This window comes from Oncorhynchus mykiss, chromosome 6 (genome assembly GCF_013265735.2).
Source record: "Oncorhynchus mykiss isolate Arlee chromosome 6, USDA_OmykA_1.1, whole genome shotgun sequence".
NCBI lineage: Eukaryota > Metazoa > Chordata > Actinopteri > Salmoniformes > Salmonidae > Oncorhynchus > Oncorhynchus mykiss.
The window spans coordinates 87,202,378-87,226,243 of record NC_048570.1 but is presented as its reverse complement, the minus strand read 5'-3'; the positions used below and the strand labels follow the sequence as shown (position 1 = coordinate 87,226,243).

The 23,866-nt window shown below is 41.5% G+C and overlaps 1 protein-coding gene across 4 annotated transcripts in view; it reads left to right on the top strand.

Annotated features, from left to right (window-relative positions):
• The window catches only part of LOC110514547 (GRAM domain-containing protein 2A), a 33,840-nt gene extending 32,279 nt beyond the window's left edge, over positions 1-1,561 (top strand). For 3 of the 4 annotated variants that reach the window (XM_036981375.1, XM_036981377.1, XM_036981376.1), the window contains exon 12: positions 257-1,561. In XM_036981375.1, the coding sequence (XP_036837270.1) occupies positions 257-455 (199 nt within the window). In that variant the 3' untranslated portion in view covers positions 456-1,561. Of the gene's footprint in view, positions 1-145 lie in introns of all 4 variants that reach the window. The other variant, XM_036981378.1, reaches the window with a different exon arrangement.
• The last annotated feature ends 22,305 nt before the right edge of the window (positions 1,562-23,866 follow it).

The following is a 23,866-nucleotide window of genomic DNA, read 5'->3' as shown; positions in this document are numbered from 1 at the left end:
AATAATAATAATGATAAACTGTTAAGTTTATTAAATTAGGATTCCACCCTCAGAAAATCCTGTTCATAACTCTTATTCAAATGTCACATTTTTGGATGGAAAGCTATTTTACTGACAATTCTATTGTCTGGTCTCTTCCTCCTAGGTAAGTGCTGCTCTGCACTGTGATCCAATATCACTTGACCGTCTCCCTTTACGGACACATTCCTCTCTGTGACCACCTCCAGACTATGCAAACAGACTATTTATTTTTCAGGATTTTACTTCACTGTAGACTAGAAGAGGGCAAACCCCCAACTCCACCATTTTGTTGTAGGTCAAAGACAATGGCAGGTGAAAGACAATGGGCAGGCCGATTGAAGAGCCAGAAAACTACACTCAAACCAATTGTGGATGGACTGAAAAGCCCGGGATTGGTGGAAATGGCTGGGAGTCAGGACTGGGAAGGACTCTGATTGGTGGAGGGATTGGTCTGATTGTTTTGAAGATTTCTGGACATGTTCACCAACATTAGAGTCAACTGTGTTTTTTCCCTCCTGTCAACTCAACCAGGAATGAACTACAGGACTTCAGAGAAAAGTCAAAACCAGTCATCTTTCAGAAATATATATATATATATGGTACTTTCAAGGAAAGGATTTGGATGCATTAACACAGTGACAGTGGAAGAAGCCAATATCGTTGGCTTTACAGAATAAAAAAAAAATGCCTATATGAACTTAGGAGGATCAGTCTACTATTTCAAATGGTTATCATCATCAATGAAGTCTAACTATGTTGCCATTCTAACAGGCATGTTATTTCTGGTAAACGGTGCAATACAATTATGCAAAGTATCCAGCCTAGACTGACTTTTTAAATGTTGAAATATTGTCCTTTAACTCTGTGTTATCATGGCACCACCGGCATATGTTTACCATAATGGGTAGGATGGTACTCTTTCATGTCCCAAAAATATTGTTTAGTATAACATCTTGTCTTTTGTTTTAATTTGTATAAATGCCAGTTGTCAGCTTTGTATTGTAAGCTACCTTTAGCCAGACACAATGTGTCACAGTGAGTGATCAGTCTCCTATCGAAATACTGAACACAGTCGTCTGAATGAGTAAACAATGAAGACATTGACTGAAGTGAAAAATAAGAAAAGTATGTTTTCTTTATTACACTGTAAACTTAAAAGTTAAATCTGCATTTCAGTCAGGAAGAAAACTAGCCAAAGATTTCTAGTCCTTTTACTCAGAATGTCTGAACAGATGCATTAGGAACAAACACACCCTACTTTGATTATTACAGTAATATTGTTGAGGAAACAGCTGCAGTATGTAGGGTATACTTTACTACTGTAACCATTAATATGTCTTATCTGGTCTGTTTTGGGTCTAAACACATCTGCAGCTATGTAATAGTGGTCACTGATATTCAGTCAATGGTGAAAGAACAAACTGTCCCTGTAGACTCTGAGAACAGATGAACCCTGTAGCACCCCTGAACAACCCATTACAAGACTAACACTGTACAACATAACTGTGAAGGTTACTAATAAACAGCCATTTGATCTTGAGATGGTGTCACCTTTTTGGAAAAGTCACCCTGCATCCCACTGCTGGCTTACCTCTGAAGCTAAGCAGGGTTGGTCCTGGTTGGTCCCTGGATGGGAGAACAGATGCTGCTGGAAGTGGTGTTGGAGGGCCAGTAGCAGGTTCTCTTTTCTCTGGTCTAATTTTTTTTTCCCAATGCCTCAGGGCAGTGATTGTGGACATTGCCCTGTGTAGGGTGCTGTTTTTCGGATGGGATGTTAAACCGGTTTCTTGACTCTGGTCACTAAAGATTCCACAGCCCATATTGTAAGAATAGGGGTGTTAACCCCAGTGTCCTGGCTAAATTCCCAATCTGACCTTCATACCATCATGGACACAATCATCCCCAGCTTCCAATTGGCTCATTCATCTCCCCTGTAATTTTCCCCAGGGACATACTGATATTCTGCAAAAGGTACAGGGATTGGACTGCTGAGGACTGGGGTAAAGTAATTTTGTCTGATGAATCCCCCTTTCCGATTGTTTGGGGCATCCGGAAAAAAGCTTGTCCGGAGAAGACAAGGTGAGCGCTACCATCAGTCCTGTGTCATGCCAACAGTAAAGCATCCTGAGACCATTCATGTGTGGGGTTGCTTCTCAGCCAAGGGAGTGGGCTCACTCACAATTTTGCCTAAGAACACAGCCATGAATAAAGAATGGTACCAACACATCCTCAGAGAGCAACTTCTCCCAACCATCCAGGAACAGTTTGGTGATGAACAATGCCTTTTCCAGCATGATGGAGCACCTTGCCATAAGGCAAAGGTGATAACTAAGTGGCTCGGGGAACAAAACATCAATATTTTGGGTCCATGGCCAGGAAACTCCCCAGAACTTAATCCCATTGAGAACTTGTGGTCAATCCTCAAGAGGGGCGGGTGGACAAACAAAAACCCATTGCATTGATTATGCAAGAATGGGCTGCCATCAGTCAGGATGTGACCCAGAAGTTAATTGACAGCATGCCAGGGTGGATTGCAGAGGTCTTGAAAAAGAAGGGTCAACACTGCAAATATTGGCATCAACTTCATGTAATTGTCAATAAAAGCCTTTGACACTTATGAAATGCTTGTAATTATACTTCAGTATTCCATAGTAACATCTAACAAAAATATCTAGACACTGAAGCAGCAAACTTTCTGTAAATTAGTATGCACACAACATTCTATAATACAATTGTGTTATTTGACGTGTCAAATTAAAAGCTTATTTAACTCGTCAAATAGTGATCAATATGACATGTATCTTTTTTGAAACACAATGACCCAAACATTCAATGTGCCTCACCCTAATAATTTGGTCTATTTTCACCTCTTAATTTCACCTACAACAGTAGACGAAATTAAGAGGTTCTAACTTGGTGATGCGCAAATAGCCTATAACCTGTTTTAGAGAAATGTCATCATTGAACATTGTAAGAGCTGTCATTGTCTGTTTATGTGCCCCCTTTATTTATCCTATGGTTCTGATGTGTACAGGGAGAATACTGTAAGAACAGCCCATGTTCTGAGTTCTGTTGCTGTACATTTCTAAAGTGCTGAACAAATAGTTCTATGGACTACGTCTGTCGTCGCTGGCTCATTAATGTCTTCATCGGAACTACGGATTGCCTTTTATCAGCCATCATTTGTACATCTCGATTGTCAGTAGAAACCACATTTGTTTAAGCAAGTCTGCCATATCAGCTATGTTTTTTTTAAATGCAGTAAATGAGGCTGCATTTATGAACTGTTTCGCTGCCAGACAAGACTCTGCTGAATGCCAGGTTTTGCAGTGGTAAGGTGTTGTTGGGACAGCTTTATGTAGGCCCTAACAGTTTTGTGGGCACCATTTGTCACCATTATAGTGCCATTAATGTATTGTTTAGTGTTGTGTTGTGTAGTGGCTTTGCTGGCAGGCATCCCACTTTTTTTTTTTTGCCCCACCAAGATTGACATGCTAAAATCACCACTGGTTATACTGCACCAGTGGTGAGCAATCATTTTGTCTCGAGTTATTTGGAAATGTCCATTATCATTTATACATACATACATTATATCAAGTTGTAGACGTTCAAACTGCAATTTCAAGCAAATGTTACTACCGTGTTGCATCTAATTTGATTCAATGCAATTTCATCTTGGAAGTCTGCAACCATAGAAATACTTGGTATTTATGCCAATAATAAACCATTGTCAACTTTCTATCTATAGTTATTTTGGTCACCGCTCACTGTCACACTATGTTAACATATTATTGATTTAGTACAGAAAAAAAAAATCTGAGCAACTGGGGCCATGTAAATAATTGTTAGATTACTCATTTGGAATCCACCTGTGGCACCTGTGTGTCCATAAAAGTCTGTGTGCAACCTGGCACACTTGAAAGGGTACTGAGGCCCTTCCTTCACATGTTCCTAGCCTTCAACATAGAAATGTAACTACCATGGTAATTTGGAATGACCAGTCAATTAGCATTATGATTAATTTAGTCGTCATTCTACAGATTCCAAATTGGCCTACAAACGTTTACATTATGCCATCTTAATCTCCCAAAGAAACCGTGCCATTCCAAACACAAAAAAATTGAAAATAAACAAAAATACAAAACACAGTGGTTTAAAAAGTGGAGGACGACGTGCTTCTTTTGATCATAAAACGAATAAAATCGTGGCAAAATTGTAGGAATAGACCCTCCCGCAGCTGAGAGGTTTACGGTATTATAATACATGCAGCCTAGATCTTTTACAGTTTAGAATGGTTCGATCTTGAAATTATCCTATAAACATTATACTTTTAAACTAAAAGCCTATCTTCCCGTGTCTAATGTCACAACTATAGGAAACGTTTGGATCCAGAAATGACTGTAGATTTATGCTGAAAATGAGCGCGAACTAAACCATAATGGTACAAAGCATTATCTGACTTGACGGTTGATGATTGAATGTGTCAGTTTTCAATAAATATATTGTTTTAATGTATTTATTTATTAGGGACAGATACAATTATTAAAACGTTTTAATTATATATATATTACTAACATAGTAAGTAGGCTATTATTTGTATTATCTCAAATATATTATTAACTCTACCTCCAAAAACTCTTACAGCCTAAAAAACCTATCTACTAATATAAAGTCGTAACAGTTTTAGTTAAAAGCCCATCTTTTATTTAAGCAGACTTTAACACCTCTACACTACCAGGGGTCGGGAGGGAGAACCCGGAGGGGGCGGATAGGTCAGGTAGGTTCTACCCGTTCTATCTAACGCCTCCTGCGGCCTCCTCTCCTGCGACGACGTCGGGACACCCTGGCGCGGCGGCGCCTGCGGACAGGTCGGCTGGAGGATCTGCGTCTTCTGGGCATTGTGATTGGATAACATTTTTAGACGGGCGGTGGTCCCTTTTATAGGGCTGGAGGGGGCTGGAGTGATGTCATTATGGGATAAATGATGATGCAATAAGTATTAAAGACAGTTTAAATTGAGAAAACATCTGAATTCTGTGACGTCATAGTAGCAATCGCAGGATGATGTAATAATGATATTTGTATTTTGTCATTTTAAATAGTGATCTGTGTGTGAATGTTACATGACGAGAGAGGCATTGATGCGAGTAACCAGTCTTGTTCAGTACATCACAATACAACCGGGTATCTCAAGCACACCGGTAAAACACATGAGTTGCAGTAATGAACATTTACCAACAGATGGCATCACTGTGCCATTTTACACCCATAACAATCTGTTTCTTTGGCCAACCCAATGAACCATGGTAGAAATAATCAACCAGATCTTTATTTAATGGTGATTTGGAATGTTGTAGGAGGAGATCCTACTGCAGCATAGAATGCTTAGCATATTATAATACAGATAGGCTATCATACTACAGTAAAACACATATTCAGTTGATTATGCCAAAATTTAACAGAGGATTTAAGGAAAGTCTATTTAATCATCCATTTCCTGCAGTCAAATAACCTAGTAGCCTCATGGGTGGAATGACATTAATATGATTCATCATTTCATAATTAATACACATTATTTTTTAAAAGCTGTTGAAAATCCGGTGTTTCTATGTCAAACGGTTTTGTTATATTTCAGTCTTCTGTGATGTATATAAAAGTGTAATATTGGGATACAAACTCAAAATGTAATACATGTCAACTCTATATCTGACTTGGTACACGGTGTCTTCTGTATACACCTCACGCCCATAACCATGTGTGTGAGGTGTATACTTTTGTTTCAAAGTAGTTTTAAGACTACCTAGAAACACCGTGTGACCCTGATTCAGCCCACTGCAGTAATTATTAATGACCTCTACTATTACCCTTGACATGTCAGCCATGTCATCCATTAGAAAGTCTGAAACTACTGAATATGTTTATTACAACCAATCTCTAAACTACTGAGTAGGCACTCTCATTAAATCTATTATCATGTGATTTCTCAGGAGTCAATTGAATCACCTTCTTTCAGCTAAACTGTTCAGAATGTCTGTGTAACTACTGCAACCAGCCTCTCAGAATCAGATTGTTGTGATGTCCCTGAAACTGCATTGTGATTTAATGGCACCACAACAAGTTGTGCATAAAGCAAGTCATATTATGCTCATCAAATGCTGCTATACAGTAGATTGTTATCAGAATGGGGTATAATATAAAAGTAATTTCCCAAATACTAAACTCAGTCAAACATTTAATCCTCTACATATTTTATTTGATCTCATATAGAGAATGCTTTCTAAAATGGTGGATCTTCAGGAGCCCACTCCACCTGGATACCATGACAACCCTCAAGTGATTGACACTTTTTTATTTTACCTTTATTTAACCAGGTAGGCAAGGTGAGAACAAGTTCTCATTTACAACTGCGACCTGGCCAAGATAAAGCACAGCAGTTCGACACATACAACAACACAGAGTTACACATGGAATAAACAAACATACAGTCAATAATACAGTAGAAAAAAGAAAAATCTATATAGTGTGTGCAAATGAGGTAAGATAAGAGAGGTAAGGCAATAAATATGCCATGGTGGCGAAGTAATTACAATATAGAAATTAGACACTAGAATGGTAGATGTGCAGAAGATGAATGTGAAAGTAGAGATACTGGGGTGCAAAGGAGCAAGATAAATAAATACAGTATGGGAATGAGGTAGTTGGATGGGCTGTTTACATGTGGGCTATGTACAGGTGCAGTGATCTGTGAGCTGCTCTGACAGCTGGTGCTTAAAGCTAGTGAGGGAGATATGGGTCTCCAGGTTCAGTGATTTTTGCAGTTCGTTCCAGTCATTGGCAGCAGAGAATGTTGACAGGTTAGTTCCCACAGCCTGGTGGGCGGGACCAGAGGGACACCTGGTTCAGAGGTTCAAGAGGCCCTACTCTGACTCTCTCCTAGCGATGCCAGGAATTCCCCTAGCTAATTACCTAGGGAAGCTAGACACTGAACACACAGGCTTTAAGGTTGATAGGCCAGGCTAAACAAACCACACTGGAGCTAAGTGGCTCTGTTCGTGTATAGACCCAACTCTCTAAATGTTCACATTTCTCTATCTAAATAAATTGGGCACAGACATCAGATGACCATAGCAATATATTTTGTTGTTTTTGTTCAATGCATAACCTCTTGTTGATCCTATAGGCATACCTCCATGCCCTTACAGATGTAGGTCTCCATAACAAAGTCATCTTCATACAAAGAAAAGAGACAGAATGGACACAGTTCGTAAATCCACAAGAACCACATTCCATGATTTCAGTACACCTGAACAAAAATGTACATATACAATGTTGCATAATTGTTGCATAATGTAGAACCCAAATTCTGAGAGGGGGCTGTATTGGGGTTGGAGAGAGGCAGAGGTCAGGCTGAAGCAGATGGCCAGACACACTACAGCCGAGACCATTCCTCTTGGGACATACTGTCTACTAGTGAATGTTAAATCTGCATTTCAGCCAGGAAGAAAACTAGCAAAAGATTTCTAGTTCTTTTACTCAGAATGTCTGAACAGAGGCATTAGGGAAAAAAACACACCCCACTTTGATTATCAAATCAAATTTATTAAGCCCTTCTTATTTCAGCTGATATCTCAAAGTGCTGTACAGAAACCCAGCCTAAAACCCCAAACAGCAAGCAATGCAAGTTTAGAAGCACGGTCGCTAGGAAAAACTCCCTAGAAAGGCCAAAACCTAGGAAGAAACCTAGAGAGGAACCAGGCTATGAGGAGTGGCCAGTCCTCTTCTGGCTGTACCAGGTGGAGATTATAACAGAACATAGCCAAGATGTTCAAAATGTTCATAGATGACCAGCAGGGTCAAATAATAATAATCACAGTGGTTGTCAAGGGTGCAACAAGTCAGCACCTCAGGAGTAAATGTCAGTTGGCTTTTCATAGCCGATCATTGAAAGTATCTCTACCGCCCCTGCTGTCTCTAAAGAGTTGAAAACAGCAGGTCTGGGACAGGTAGCACGTCTGGTGAACAGGTCAGCGTTCCATAGCCGCAGGCAGAACAGGTGAAACTGGAGCAGCAGCACGGCCAGGTGGACTGGGGACAGCAAGGAGTCATCAGGCCATGTAGTCCTGAGGCATGGTCCTAGGGCTCAGGTCCTCTGAGAGAGAGAGAAAGAAAGAAAGAATTAGGGAGAGCATACTTAAATTCACACAGGATACCGGATAAGACAGGAGAAATACTCCAGATATAACAGACCGACCCTAGCCCCGACACATTAACTACTGCAGAATAAATACTTGAGGCTGAGACGGGAGGGGTCAGGAGACACTGTGGCCCCATCCGACGATACCCCCGGACCGGGCCAAACAGGCAGGATATAACCCCACCCACTTTGCCAAAGCACAGCCCCCACACCACTAGGGGGATATCTTCAACCACCAACTTACCATCCTGAGACAAGACAGAGTATAGCCCACAAAGATCTCCGCCACGGCACAACCTAAGGGGGGGGGGGGGGGGGGGGGGGGGGGGGGGGGGGGGGGCAACCCAGACAGGAAGATCACGTCAGTGACTCAACCCACTCAAGTGACGCACCCCTCCTAGGGACGGCATGGAAGAGCACCAGTAAGCCAGTGACTCAGCCCCTGTAATAGGGTTAGAGGAAGAGAATCCCAGTGGAAAAAGGGGAACCGGCCAGGCAGAGACAGCAAGGGCAGATGGTTGCTCCAGTGCCTTTCCGTTCACCTTCACACTCCTGGGCCAGACTACACTCAGTCATAGAACCTACTGAAGAGATGAGTATTCAATAAAGACTTAAAAGTTGAGAGTAAAATTGTTGAGGAAACAGAGCTGCAGTATGTAGGGTATACTTTACTACTATAACCATTAGTATGTCTTATCTGGTCTGTTTTGGGTCTAAACACATTTGCAGCTATGTAATAGTGGTCACTGATCTTCAGTCAATGGTGAAAGAACAAACTGTCCCTGTAGACTCTGAGAACAGATGAACCCTGTAGCACCCCTGAACAACCCATTACAAGACTAACACTGTACAACATAACTGTGAAGGTTACTAATAAACAGTGAATAACAAATAAAAATAATGAGTAAGAATCACATGGCTAAATACAGGAAGTAGAAACTAACATGGTATACAGGAAGTAGAAACTAACATGGCAATATTTAGGAAGTAGAAACTAACATGGCTATATTTAGGAAGTAGAAACTAACACGGCTATATTTAGGAAGTAGAAACTAACACGGCTATATATAGGAAGTAGAAACTAACATGGCTTTATACAGGGGGTATAAACTAACATGGCTATATACAGGGGGTACCAGTACCGAGTCGATGTGCAGGGGTTCGAGGTAATTGAGGTAGGTAGCTATGTACTGTACATATAGGTAGGGGTAAAGTGACTAGGCAACAGGATCCGTGGCGATTTTAGCATTTAAATCTTAGTGGGGCAAACTCAACAACATATTTTTTTGATGCATGCCAGCAAAGACACTACACAACAAAACCCTAAACAAAACATTAATTTCACTATAACGGTGACAAGTGGTGCCCACAAACTGTTAGGGTCTACATAAAGCTGTCCCAACAGCAGTGCTTTCTTTTCAGCACAATGGAGTGAATCCTTACCACCGCTACACCTGGCTATCAGTGGAGCCTTGTCTGGCAGCAAAACAATTAATTCAGCCTTGTTTACTGCCTTTTTACAAAACATAGCTGATATGGTTGACTTGCTTAAACAAATGTGTTTTCTACAGACAATTTAGATGTACAAACTATGGTATAAGGGAATGATGAGCGCATAAGAGGAATTTCATAATTTCGATTAAGACATTAATGACCGAACGACGACGGATGTAGTCAATATAAGTATGTGTTCAGCACTTTTGAAATGTATAGCGACAGAAGGCTGTATAGCGACAGTAGGCTGCTCTTACAGTATTTTCCCTGTACACCAAGTCAGAACCGTTGGATAAATAAAGGGGGCATATAAGCAGACAATGAAACCTCTTAGAATATTAGATGATGACATTTCTCAAAAACAGGTTATAGGCTACAAGTGCAGCACCACCGAGTCAGAACAATAACATTAGGCAAAATTACAGTTGATTTTACAATTGCTAGGACCCATTTCTCAATACTTAGGTCACTATTTCAAAAGTCTTCACACTATGAACACAACAGCAGTCTATGCGGGCTACACTGTGTCTCCTTTTTCATTGTTTTGGCACAAAATGCATTCAATGACTACATCTCAAATTTCATGAATTATTTTCTCACTCAGATACAACCACCACTAAAACTCGATGTACCTACAGGCCAATTTTCATGTTTACATACAGTTGAAGTTGGAAGTTTACATACACCTTAGCCAAATACATGCAAACTCAGTTTTTCACAATTCCTGACATTTAATCCTAGTAAAAATTCCCTGTCTTAGGTCAGTTAAGATCACCACTTTATTTTAAGAATGTGAAATGTCAGAATAATAGTGGAGAGAATGATTTACTTCAGCTTTTATTTCTTTCATCATATTCCCAGTGGGTCAGAAGTTTACATACACTCAATTAGTATTTGGTAGCATTGCCTTTAAATTGTTTAACTTGGGTCAAACGTTTCGGGTAGCCTTCCACAAGCTTCCCACGATAAGTTGGGTGAATTTTGGCCCATTCCTCCTGATAGAGCTGGTGTAACTGAGTCAGGTTTGTAGGCCTCCTTGCTCGCACACACTTTTTCAGTTCTGCCCACACATTTTCTATAGGATTGAGGTCAGGGCTTTGTGATGGCCACTCCAATACCTTGACTTTGTTGTCCTTAAGCCATTTTGCCACAACTTTGGAAGTATGCTTGGGGTCATTGTCCATTTGGAAGACCCGTTTGCAACCAAGTTTTAACTTTAGTAGATGTCCCAACTGACTTGCCAAAACTATAGTTTGTTATAATGCCATAATGTGCAGTCAACAGAAGTCAGAAATAACATTATAAATATTCACTTACCTTTGATGATCTTCATCATAATGCACTCCCAGATATCCAAGTTCCACAATAAATGTTTGTTGTTCAATAATGTCCATCATTTATGTCCAAATAGCTACTTTTGTAAGCGCGTTTTGTAAACAAATCCAAAGTCACAAACCGCGTTCACTAGGAACAGACGAAATGTCAAAAAGTTCCGTTACAGTCCGTACAGAATCAATCAATTACAGAATGTATCGAATCAATCTTTAGGATGTTTTTAACATAAATCTTCAATAATGTTCCAACCTGAAAATTCCTTTGTCTTCAGAAATGCATTGGAACAGTGAACAGTGAAATGCTACCTCTCACGTGAACGAGCGTCACGAGTTTGTGGCACTCTGCCAGACCACTGCCTCAAAGAGCCCTTATGAGCCCCTCCTTTACAGTAGAAGCCTCAAACAAGTTTCTAGAGAAGGTTGACATCTAGTGGAAGCCTTAGGAAGTGCAACATGACCAATATCCCACTGTATCTTCAATAGGGAATGAGTTGAAAATCGACCAACCTCAGATTTCCCACTTCCTGGTTGGATTTTTTCTCCGGTTTTTGCCTGCCATATGAGTTCTGTTATACTCACAGACATCATTCCAACAGTTTTAGAAACTCCAGTGTTTTCTATCCAAATATACTAATAATATGCATATATTAGCAACTGGGACTGAGTAGCAGGCAGTTTACTCTGGGAACCTCTGGGCATCTTATTCATCCAAGCTACTCAATAGTGCCCCCAGCCATAAGAAGTTAAGAAGAAATGTGTGGAGTGGTTGAAAAACGAGTTTGAATGACTCCAACCTAAGTGTATGTAAACTTCTGACTTCCAACTGTATTCTTTTCAAAACTGTTAAACTTAAGTTCAAAACATAACACAACATTGAATAAGACAGCAATTTGCTACATTTTTACAGTAATACCGTATTGAAATATATTTCAAATCTTTAAAAAAATGAAATACTATCAAAACAATTAGACCAACCACAGCTGATTCCCATTGTAGTTGAACACCTACCCAGGTGTTACGTCTTTCAATTTCATTACGATCTATACAAAAAGGGACATCTTAGGAATAATGCTGTACTGTAATGTCAACATGGATCCAGCCAGAGATATAGAAGTGGCTGACAGGAAGAAGAGTGGCTGGGAGAGGGAGAGGAGTACGTATGTGTGGTGGAAGAAGACAGAGGAAAATCAAGAGCTGTAGTTTCAGATGAGATTAGAGCTACTATAATTTATCATGTAATAAATCATGGTCTATCAATGAGAGAGGCTGGTCTGAGAGTGCAGCCAAATCTGCAACACTCAAGAGTGGAATCTATTGTGAGAAATTTCAGGCAAAACAACAGGTGAGATGTGCATTCTGCAAGGGCATCTGACTGAACTGCACATTACAGAAGTAAATTGAGCAAAGCCTCCAAACCCACTTGTGTGTAATTGTTTTTGTTTTTCTGCTTAGGACCCAACGGTTACCTCCTACAGGCGGGAGAGGTAGGATTTTCACTGCTGTGCAGGGAACTGCAATCGTTGATATGGTCATCAGAAACAATGGCATAAAACTCACAGAGATTTGGGACAGAGTGTTGGCAGACAACATTACATTTGGAAATATTCACAATGTAAGCATAATAACTATTTCTAGAGTCCTGAAACATCAAGTCAGAATGAAGCAGTTGTACACTGTCCCCTTTGAGAGGAACTCTGAACCAGTCAAACAACTCAGGAACCAATATGTCCAGGTAAAATGACTATAAAATACAGAACTGGTTTTGAACAAAACCAACCAGGGCAGAGGCACATAATGGCGTGTTGTTTAGGTATGATGTAAACTACCGTAAGAGCCTAACTCTTATGTTGCCTTGTGGATGTATTTTAGAGAGTCATGGAGATTGAAGCCAAGCAAACACCCCACATATTCATCCTTGTGGATGAGGCTGGTTTCAACTTGGCCAAAACACAGCGGTGAGGAAGGAATGTGATTGGGAAAAGAGCCACAGTGGATGTCCCGGACCAGAGGAGTGGATGTCCCGGACCAGAGGGGTGCCATCCGCTGATGGATTGCTGTTACACAAACCACTAAGCGTCTCATTTCATTCCTGGATGACCTCTATGGAAGGGTTGGGCCATACAACACTGAGCGTCTCATTACATTCCTGGATGACCTCTCTGGAAGGGTTGTGCCAGGTGAGGAAAGGGTTGCAGTGAGGCGAAATCAGCCAACCGTTGACATTGTAATGGACACCGTGGCATTTCACCAGTCCAGTCACAGAGTGGTTTGCAGCTCCTCCCAGGACGGTGTCAAGTTTCCTCACACCTTGTTATTATTTCCTCATGGAGATGGAAGGTTTATGAGCACCATCCACATCCTGGACACAATGAATGCTGGATGCCTGGACATACAGTACTATGCAAAAGTCTTAGGCAGGTGTGAAAAAATGCTGTAAAGTAAGAATGCTTTCAAAAATAGACATGTTAATAAATTACATTTATCAATTAACAAAATGCAAAGCGAGTAAACCGAAGAAAAATCTACATCAAATACATTTTTGGTGTGACCACCCTTTTAGCGCATTGCGCCAATCACGGCGCAATGCTCCTATTTTTTGCTGGTTCGCCCCACAACCACCGAAAGCACTGAGCTAGGCTGAAACACCTACCTTTTGAACAGGATAGATAATAGACAGTAGAAGAAGTGTGTGTGGCGTCAGAATGCATGTGTGTGCATGCTATGTGTGTAGCCTGTACGTAGTGTGTGTGCGTGTGTGTGTGGCGTCAGAATGCATGTGTGTGCATGCTATGTGTGTAGTGTGTGTGTGTGCTCCAGACTTGGTACCGCTTGCCTTGCGGTAGTAGAGAGAACAGCCTGTGGTTTGAGTGGCTGGAATCTTTGACAATTTTAGAAAATAGGTTAAACCATATATTGATTTGAGGTTTCCTCAAAAGGGTTTTAAGAATAAAAATGTTTTTTTTACCGCATAAAATGTGATTAAAGAAAGCAGCGCAATAAAGCGACAACGGCACAAAATGTAGAATCCACAATTCCACTTTCTGCCTGGAAAAAGCTGCAATTATTTTTCTGATCACAAGATGGAAGCATAGACCTTGAAACCCAACCATTTGTCATTTCCAAATTGTTCCTTTGCTCCATGGGTTGTTACACTGTACCCATGGTGAGCAATCATTTTGTCTCGGGCCACATCGGGATTTCAAAATTCAGCACATAAAAACTTCGGGATTTCAAAATTCAGCATAGGGCTGTACATAAAACTTTTTTTTTTTAAACATTCAGCGGAGGGACAAAAATACACAAATATAAATACAGAACATAGTAGTTTATAAAGTGGTCAGTGGCATGTAACTGGAGAGGACAACGCGCTTCTTTTGGTCCTAAAACGAAGAAAATCGGCGTAAAATTGTAGGAATAGACCCTCCCCCAGTTGGAGAGGCTTACGGTATAATAATACAGCCTAGAACATTTACCGTTTAGAATGGTTCCATCTTGAAATGATCCTATAATCGGTATAAATAATTTTAAACTAATAAGCCTATCTAATAATGTATATTCATTATCGTGTTTATTCGGTTCCCTAGTTGTCTGTCTGTCTGTCAATGTTGTGCAATGTTATAGCTATAGGAAACGCTTAAGATTAATGATTTGTCGTTTCTAATGCTTGGAATCCAACCGTTGGATCAATAAATAGCTGTAGATTTATGCTGCAAATGAACGCGACTTGAACCATAATAGTGCAATGCATCATCTGACTTGACGGTTGATAAGACTGCATTTCTCAATACTGTTTTAAATAAAAACATTGTTTGAAATGTTTTAAATAAAAACATTGTTTGAATTTATTTATTCATTTGTTAGGGACAGACACAGTTATTCAAATATCTATGATTAACTCTATTGCCTAAAACTTATAGCCAAAAAGATCACCATCTTATAAAATAAAGAAAGTCGTAACAGTTTTAGTTAAAAGCCCATCTTTTATTTAAGCAGACTTTAACACCTCTACACTACCAGGGGTCGGGAGGGAGAACCCGGAGGGGGCAGATAGGTCAGGTAGGTTCTACCCATTCTATCTAACGCCTCCTGCGGCCTCCTCTCCTGCGACGACGTCGGGACACCCTGGGGCGGCGGCGCCTGCGGACAGGTCGTCTGGAGGATCTGCGTCTTCTGGGCATTGTGATTGATGGATAAGACTTTTAGACGGCCGTGCTCCCTTTTATAGGGCTGGAGGGGGCTGTCATTATGGGATAAATGATGATGCAATAATGATTAAAGACAGTTTAAATTAAACTCTGTGACGTCATAGTAGCAATGGCAGTATGACGCAATAGTAATATTTTATATGTTGCAAATGTAAATCGTGATCTGTGTCTTTGGCCAACACAATGAACTCTAGTAAAATAAAAGGTCTTTATTAAATGGTTATTTGGAATATTGTAGGAGGGGATCCTACCGCACCATAGAACGCTTATTAGCATGTTATGATACAGATAGATACGCTACCTTACTACACAGTAAAACATCTTCCATAGGTTTTGCCAAACTAGAACAGAGGATTTAAGGAAATTCTCTGTTTAATGACCTCTACTATTAACCTTGACATGTCAGGCATTTAATCAATTAGAAAGTCTGAAACTACTGAATATGTTCATTATAACCAACCTCTCTACTACTGAGTAGGCTCTCTCATTAAATCTCTTATCCATTTAATAATGGATATCAGTGGTCAGTTGAATCAGCTTCTTTCAGCTAAACTGTTCAGAATGTCTGTGTAATTACACTATTAGAAAAGGTGCTATCTAGAACCTAAAAGGGTCTTTTGGCTGTTCCCATGGGAGAACTCTTTGAAATTACCTTTCTGGTTCCATGTAGAGAACCCTTTTGATTCCAAGTAGAACCATTTTGGGGTCCATGCAGAACCCTTTCCAAAGAGGGCTCTTCATGGAATTCAAAAGGAAGAATTCTACCTGGAACCAAAAATGTTTTTTTACCTGGAACCAAAAATGTTTTTTTACCTGGAACCAAAAAGGGTTCTTCTATGGGGACAGCTGAAGAACCCCTTTTCTTGAGTGTACTGAAACTAACCTCTCAGAGTCAGATTGTTGTGATGACTTTGTAGTTCCATTGTGACACGATCAGAGTACCAAACAAAGTATGTCATAATACCCATAAAACCTAGAGGTCAAACAGGGAAATGGTTCCAATAGTTTTCACACCATTCATTTTTCCCATAGGGGATTTTAGAAATGCTTAAAATAAGGGCTGTGCTTCGTGTAGGCTTACACTGTGGGGATGTTTTGTTAACTGTGTACATCTCTCTAGGACAAGGTGACTGTTATCAATATACTCACCTGTATTTTCCCCCCCAAAATGAAATGCTAATTAGCTGCTAATGTGGCTATCGAGACTGACGAATCAAATCAAACTTTATTTGTCACATGCGCCGAAGTGTAGACCTTACGGTGAAATGCTTACTTACAAGCCCTTCACCAACAGTGCAGTTCATGAAGAGTTAAGAAAATATTTACCAAATAAACTAAAGTTAAAAATAATGAAAGTAGCACAATGCAATCCAGTGGCCATTTGATGAATTGTTCAGCAGTCTTATGGCTTGGGAGGGCCTTTTGGTCCTAGACTTGGCGCTCCGGTACCTCTTTTTCCACATTTTGTTACGTTACATCCTTATTCTAAAACTGATTCAACTGTTTTTTCTCCCCTCAGCAATCTACACATAATATCCCATAAAGACAAAGCAAAAACTGGTAAAACATTTTTTTTTATCACATTTACATAATTATTCAGACCATTTACTCAGTACCTTGAAGCATCTTTGGCAGCGATTACAGCCTTGAGTCTTCTTGGGTATGACACTACAAGCTTGGCACACCTGTAAACGGGGAGTTTCTCCCATTTTTCTCTGCAGATCCCCTCAAGCTCTGTCAGGTTGGATGGGGAGCGTCGTTGCACAGCTATTTTCAGGTCTCTCCAGAGATGTTCCATCGGGTTCTAGTCCGGGCTCTGGCTGGGCCAGTCAAGGACATTCAGAGATTTGTCCCGAAGCCACTCCTGCATGGTCTTGGCTGTGTGCTTAGGGTCATTGTCCTGTTGGAAGGTGAACCTTCGCCCCCAGTCTGAGGTCCTGAGCGCTCTGGAGCTGGTTTTCATCAAGGATTTTTAAGTACTTTGCTCCGTTCTCCTTTGCCTCGATTTTGACTAGTCTCCCAGTCTCTGCAGCTGAAAAACATCCCCACAGCATGATGCTGCCACCACCATGCATCACCGTAGGGATGGTTCCAGGTTTCCTCCAGACGTGACGCTTGGCATTCAGGCAAAACAATTCAATCTTGGTTTCATCAGACCAATGAATCTTGTTTCTCATGGTCTGAGTGTCCTTTAGGTGCCTTTTGGCAAACTCCAAGTGGGCTGTAATGTGTCTTTTACTGAGGAGTGGCTTCCGTCTGGCCACTTTACTATAAAGGCCTGATTGGTGGAGTGCTGCAGAGATGGTTGTCTTTCTGCAAGGTTCTCCCATCTCCACAGTGGAACTCTGGAGCTCTGTCAGAGCGACCATCGGGTTCTTGGTCAACTTCCTGACCAAGGCCCTTCTCCCCCGATTGCTCATTTTAGCCGGGCAGCCAGCTCTAGGAAGAGTCTTGGTGGTTCCAAACTTCTTCCATTTAAGAAGGATGGAGGCCACTGTGTACTTGGGGACCTTCAATGCTGTACCCTTCGCCAGATCTGTGCCTCAACAAAATCCTGTCTCGGAGCTCTACAGACAATGCCTTCAACCTCTTTGCTTGGTTTTTGCTCTGACATGCACTGTCAACTGTGGGACCTTATGTTGACAGATGTGTGCCTTTCCATATCATGTCCAGTCAATTGAATTTACCAAAGGTGGACTCCAATCAAGTTGTAGAAACATCTCAAGGTTCATCAATGGAGACAGGATATACCAGAGCTCAATTTCAAGTCTCATAGCAAAGGGTCTGAATACTTATGTAAATCTGGTATTTCAGTTTTTTATTTGTATAAATGAGCAAACATTTAAAAAAAAAACTGTTTTTTACTAGTTTTTGCTTTGACATGATATGGTATTGTGTGTAGATTGATGAGGGAATAATGTAATCCACTTTAAAATAAGGTTGTAACGTAACAAAATGTGGAAAAAGTCAAGAGGTCTGAATTCTTTCTGAATGCACTGTACATGGTTATCAAAACACCACGCCAGGGTAAGCCTAAACGAAACACAGACCTTATCTTTAGTGTTTCTAAAACCCCCTATGGAAAAAATGAATGGTGGAAAAACGATTGGAACCATTTTCCTGTTTAACCGCTAGGTTTTATGGGTATTATGACGCCTCCACTGTGGGGCTCTCAAAGAATACATTTCTCAAAGAATAAACTCAGTCAAACATTTCATCCACTATATCTTTTACTGATATCATAGAGTGAGAATGCTCTCTAAAATGATGGATCTGCAGGAGCCCACTCCACCTGGATACCATGACAACCCTCAAGTGATTGACACTTGACAGGTTAGTTCCCACAGCCTGGTGGGCGGGACCAGAGGGACACCTGGTTCAGAGGTTCAAGAGGCCCTACTCTGACTCTCTCCTAGCGATGCCAGGAATTCCCCTAGCTAATTACCTAGGGAAGCTAGACACTGAACACACAGGCTTTAAGGTTGATAGGCCAGGCTAAACAAACCACATTGGAGCTAAGTGGCTCTGTTCGTGTATAGACCCAACTCTCTAAATATTCACATTTCTCTATCTAAATAAATTGGGCACAGACATCAGATTACCATGGCAATATATTTTGTTGTTTTTGTTCAATGCATAACCTCTTGTTGATCCTATAGGCATACCTCCCATGCCCTTACTGATGTAGGTCTCCATAACAAAGTCATCTTCATACAAAGAAAAGAGACACAATGGACACAGTTCGGAAATCCACAAGATCCACATTCCATGATTTCAGTACACTTGATTAAAAATAAACATATCCAATGTTGCATAATTGTTGCATAATGTAGAACCCAAATTCTGAGTGAGTTGTATTGGGCTGGAGAGAGGCAGAGGTCAGGCTGAAGCAGATGGCCAGACACACTACAGCCGAGACCATTCCTCTTGGGAGCCATACTGTCTGTACTGGAATGTTCCTCAGGGGACCCTTACTTACTCTTGTTGTGTCAATGTGCACAAGCTGCCTGCAAAGATACAGTAACAGTCCAGCTTTATGTTTTATACTGCATTGCGATACGACATGACACCAGTTCTTGTTTGTGTTTGCTATGCAAAGGCCAAACAAATGGATTCATAAAGACGTTCATCTTAGATTTTGCTGAAGCAATAAGTGTATTTTTTTCTCATTGAGGTGGCAATGACATCAGCATTGTTTGCTATCCAAGCTAGTCACATTGAGAGAGTAAGTTTTGCATGCTAGGCCTGTGACATACAGACTGGATCCCCTGATGTGGTAGGCCGTCATTGTAGATGATAATTTGTTCTTAACTGGCTTGCCTAGTTAAATAAAGGTTTAATAATATAAAAATATATACCGTAGCGATCCTCGCTATGTGAGCCACGTCACAATTCCCACCAAGTGGGTTAACCCTATTGGCACGATGCGTAGGGTGTTTGCCTATCACGCAGAGACACTGGTTTGCTTCCCTGGCCCGCCATTGTCGACATTGGTTTTCAGAAGTGGGATGGCGGCTGTCATGGCCCGGACGTGTGAGGGGGCTGAGGTTAGTCGAAGCATGGGGTCGTGCCTTCCCATTCGGAGGGGGCAGTGTAGCGATCTTCGCTATGTCAGCCACATAACCATTTCTACCAAGTGGAAACCCTATTGGTGTGATGCATTGGGTGTTTGCCTTTCAGGGCAGAGATCGGGGTTGCTTCCCTGCCCCTCTGTTCGCTACAATACTGTGTTGATAATTAATAAATGAACATATCATAATCCTTGATACAGATGCATTCAAATAGAACCAATAACCATTCATCTAGCTCTCACCCATGATGAAGTGTAACCTGGAAACATTTCAGTATTTCACCCTGTTTCCTGTGATGTTGAAAGTAGGCCATATTGTGAGCCGTGAGATGTCATGACCTTTGAGGTGGTGAGTGTCCAGGGGAGATTTCCATGGCTGACAGATGAAGAGGTTGTCCTTGGGTCTGAGTCCCTCCAGATTTCTCTCTGGCAGTCTGGACCCCCTGATGTGTAAGGGAAATGGGAGCTCTATCTCGTTCTTCACGGCTGGATTAACGTTTCCTCTACTAACCCTCTCTCTCTCTCTCTCTCTCTCTCTCTCTCTCTCTCTCTCTCTCTCTCTCTCTCTCTCTCTCATTTATATTGTCATTTAAATTAAACTTTTACAATTCACAGAAACACCTCAATATCATTCCCTAGCATCCTTTCCTCTCTAAAACATTAAACTTAGAATTATAAAAATCCCTGGAACGTCGTGTCCTCTTCCCTCCGACTACAACAACCAGTTGTCCCTTCCTAAACCTGCCTCTATACTACTGAGAGCAGAACCAGACCAATACCTAGAGGAGGAACATCCAATCTTCCAAAATGTGCTAATGCTATGTTCTCCCTGATGCTAACGGCGATGCTAGTAAGTGTTTACAGGGAAAGAGCATTTAAGGTGGGTGTTCATTCTCCAGAACACTGACTGACTGACTGGCCTACCCAACACTACGCTGTCAGACCCAGAAGGACTGGTACTGGATAGTCCATACTCACTCTCAGCGCATTTCCATACAGGCTTTACCTCAGTGTTTTACCCAAAAGGCTCAGACTTTTCTGTTTCCATCTCCAGTATGGGCTGGCACCCGTGTCTCACTGGGCTTTGGCTCTGGAGGACCTGCTTTCACTTGGGGCCAAAGTCGGTCAACTGGTACTTTTCAGCTTTAACACCTCACAAAGCAACTGTTTTGATGATGCAGAGGTTGTTGATTCCGCTCTTCACAAGTCCTCACTGTCAACCCTAGCTATGGAAACACAATTTCCCTAGTGTAACATAAGGGTGTATACACTAGTGTAACATAATGGTGAATACACTAGTGTAACATACGGGTGTATACACTAGTGTAACATAATGGTGTATACACTAGTGTAACATAAGGGTGCATACACTAGTGTAACATAAGGGTGTATACACTAGTATAACACTGGTGTTACAGTGGAAAAGCAGCATGTGTCTCCATAGCTGTCTAGAATGACACAGACAGCTTGTTGATGTCTAGACTGTGACTCTGTGTCAAACAGCCAGCTGGTGTGTGTATGTTCTCTCTGTAACAGTATGACATGACCAACAGTCCCATACTATGACACACCACCACTGTGCTAACGGAGAGACAGTGTCCTCTGACAGGTTAAATATAGAGATGAAGGGTGTCACGCCCTGACCTTAGAGAGCCTTTTTATTTCTCTATTTGGTTAGGTCGGGGTGTGATTTGGGTGGGCATTCTAGTTTTTCTATTTCTTTGTTGGCCGGGTATGGTTCCCAATCAGAGGCAGCTTGTCCATCGTTGTCTCTGATTGGGGATCATACTTAGGCAGCCTTTTTTTCCACTTTTAGTTGTGGGATCTTGTTTGTGTGTAGTTGCGTTCTGCACTGCATATAGTGTCACGTCCGGTTGTAGTTTGTTCATTTTGTTTCGTGTTCATCTAATAACATGACGTACGCTGACCACGCTGCACCTTGGTCCAATCCCTCTCTAAACGATCGTGACAAAGGGTCTAGTTGATGTGTAGCTTGCGCAATATCTCCTTGCAAAATGTCATAACGTAAATATGTTGAGGATAAAGAGCATAAACATCCAATGGATTATTATAAACTAATTTGAAATGTAAAAACGTTGTCTTGCTTGAACCGTAGATGTGGGACCAAATTCAGAAATAACAGAACACACCTGGCCACTTTCATTTTCTGACTGTTTTCACGCACAGGAAAGGATGGCGCTTGTTCTCAATTAAAGCCACACATTTTGTTGAAAATGGGTCTAAAATGGTTTCATGTTGTTGTATTTGGTTTCAGATGTGTGTGTGTGAGTGCATGCATACCTACGTGTGTGTGTGTGTGTGTGTGTGCAGTTAACTCTGTTTGGAGTCCATCCTGAAAGACCTCTAAAAACAGATCATGTGAAACACCTGAGATGCTACAGGGAATCTCAGCTCCTAGGAAGAACTCCCCAACAGCCATGATAACAGACAGCGCTGATCAACAGACCAGATCAATTAACCCTGTAAATGGAACAATGTGTGTGGGGGGGTTTAACATCTCACATGCATGTTTGTTGTGTGTACAAAGCCTTAGCCGTAGCAGAGAGGCAGGCTTGGTACCGTCTGGTGAGCATTCTCATGATGACAGGGCGTTGACGAGCTCCCTGCAGGGCAGATTCAACCCTGGCTCATGAGCACACCACCCACAGCCAGGTCTACAGAACTGTATCATTTGGAATGGGAAAACATCTGCCCGTGTGTTTTATCTTGGCATTCTCCACAGCCAACATGCACTCAATGCCATGACAGAGGGCATTACCCATGTAATGCTGGCACCATGTCCCTAAACAACTTTCCTGTTTTCTTTCAGATGGGTACTTTCACTGTTTTAGGAGAATGAATGTGTGGTTAAAATCCCTCATTCATTCACAGGTCAAATCTGCTCTCCTTTATTGTGTGTTACTCTGCAGCGCTCAGAGAGGAGAGGGGGAGATATTTCTCTAATAGAGTTTGCCTGCCAAGGCGGCGAGTGGTCCCAGTCTTGTGTGGTTTATGGGGACAGTTGTAAACCTTAATGGGATTGTCTGTCCAGGCAGCTAGGCACTCCTGGTGATATATGACCGTCTGGTGTGAACGGGCACATGATGCCAGAGGCACGAGACAGTCTCCATGGTGGCACTGCGCCAAGCGGAGTAACTCTCAGAGCAACGGTGCCCTCGGCCAACAATGCCATGGCAATACCCGTCTCTCTTGCCCATTCTCAAGTGCATGGCACAACAGACAGTGATCTTAACAGTACGGCTGCCTCTCAAATGACACCCTATTCCCTATACAGTAAACCCTATTCCCTATACAGTACACCCTATTCCCTATACAGTACACCCTATTCCCTATACAGTACACCCTGTTCCCTATACAGTACACCCTATTCCCTATACAGTAAACCCTATTCCCTATACAGTAAACCCTATTCCCTATACAGTACACCCTATTCCCTATACAGTACACCCTATTCCCTATACAGTACACCCTGTTCCCTATACAGTACACCCTATTCCCTATACAGTAAACCCTATTCCCTATACAGTACACCCTGTTCCCTATACAGTAAACCCTATTCCCTATACAGTACACCCTATTCCCTATACAGTACACCCTATTCCCTATACAGTACACCCTGTTCCCTATACAGTACACCCTATTCCCTATACAGTACACCCTATTCCCAATACAGTAAACCCTATTCCCTATACAGTACACCCTATTCCCTATACAGTACACCCTATTCCCTATACAGTACACCCTATTCCCTATACAGTACACCCTATTCCCTATACAGTAAACCCTATTCCCTATACAGTACACCCTATTCCCTATACAGTACACCCTATTCCCTATTCGTCTCTGGTTACAGGTACAGTATAGTGCACTAGAGGGAATAGCTTTTTGTCAAAAGTAGCTCACTATGTAGGGAACATGGTGTCATTAAGTATGCGGTCCCAGTACGTGCATTGATTATAGAGAACCAATAAGGATAATCAACAACATGCAGTAAGTGGAATCTACCAGAGTGAAAAGAGCTCTACAT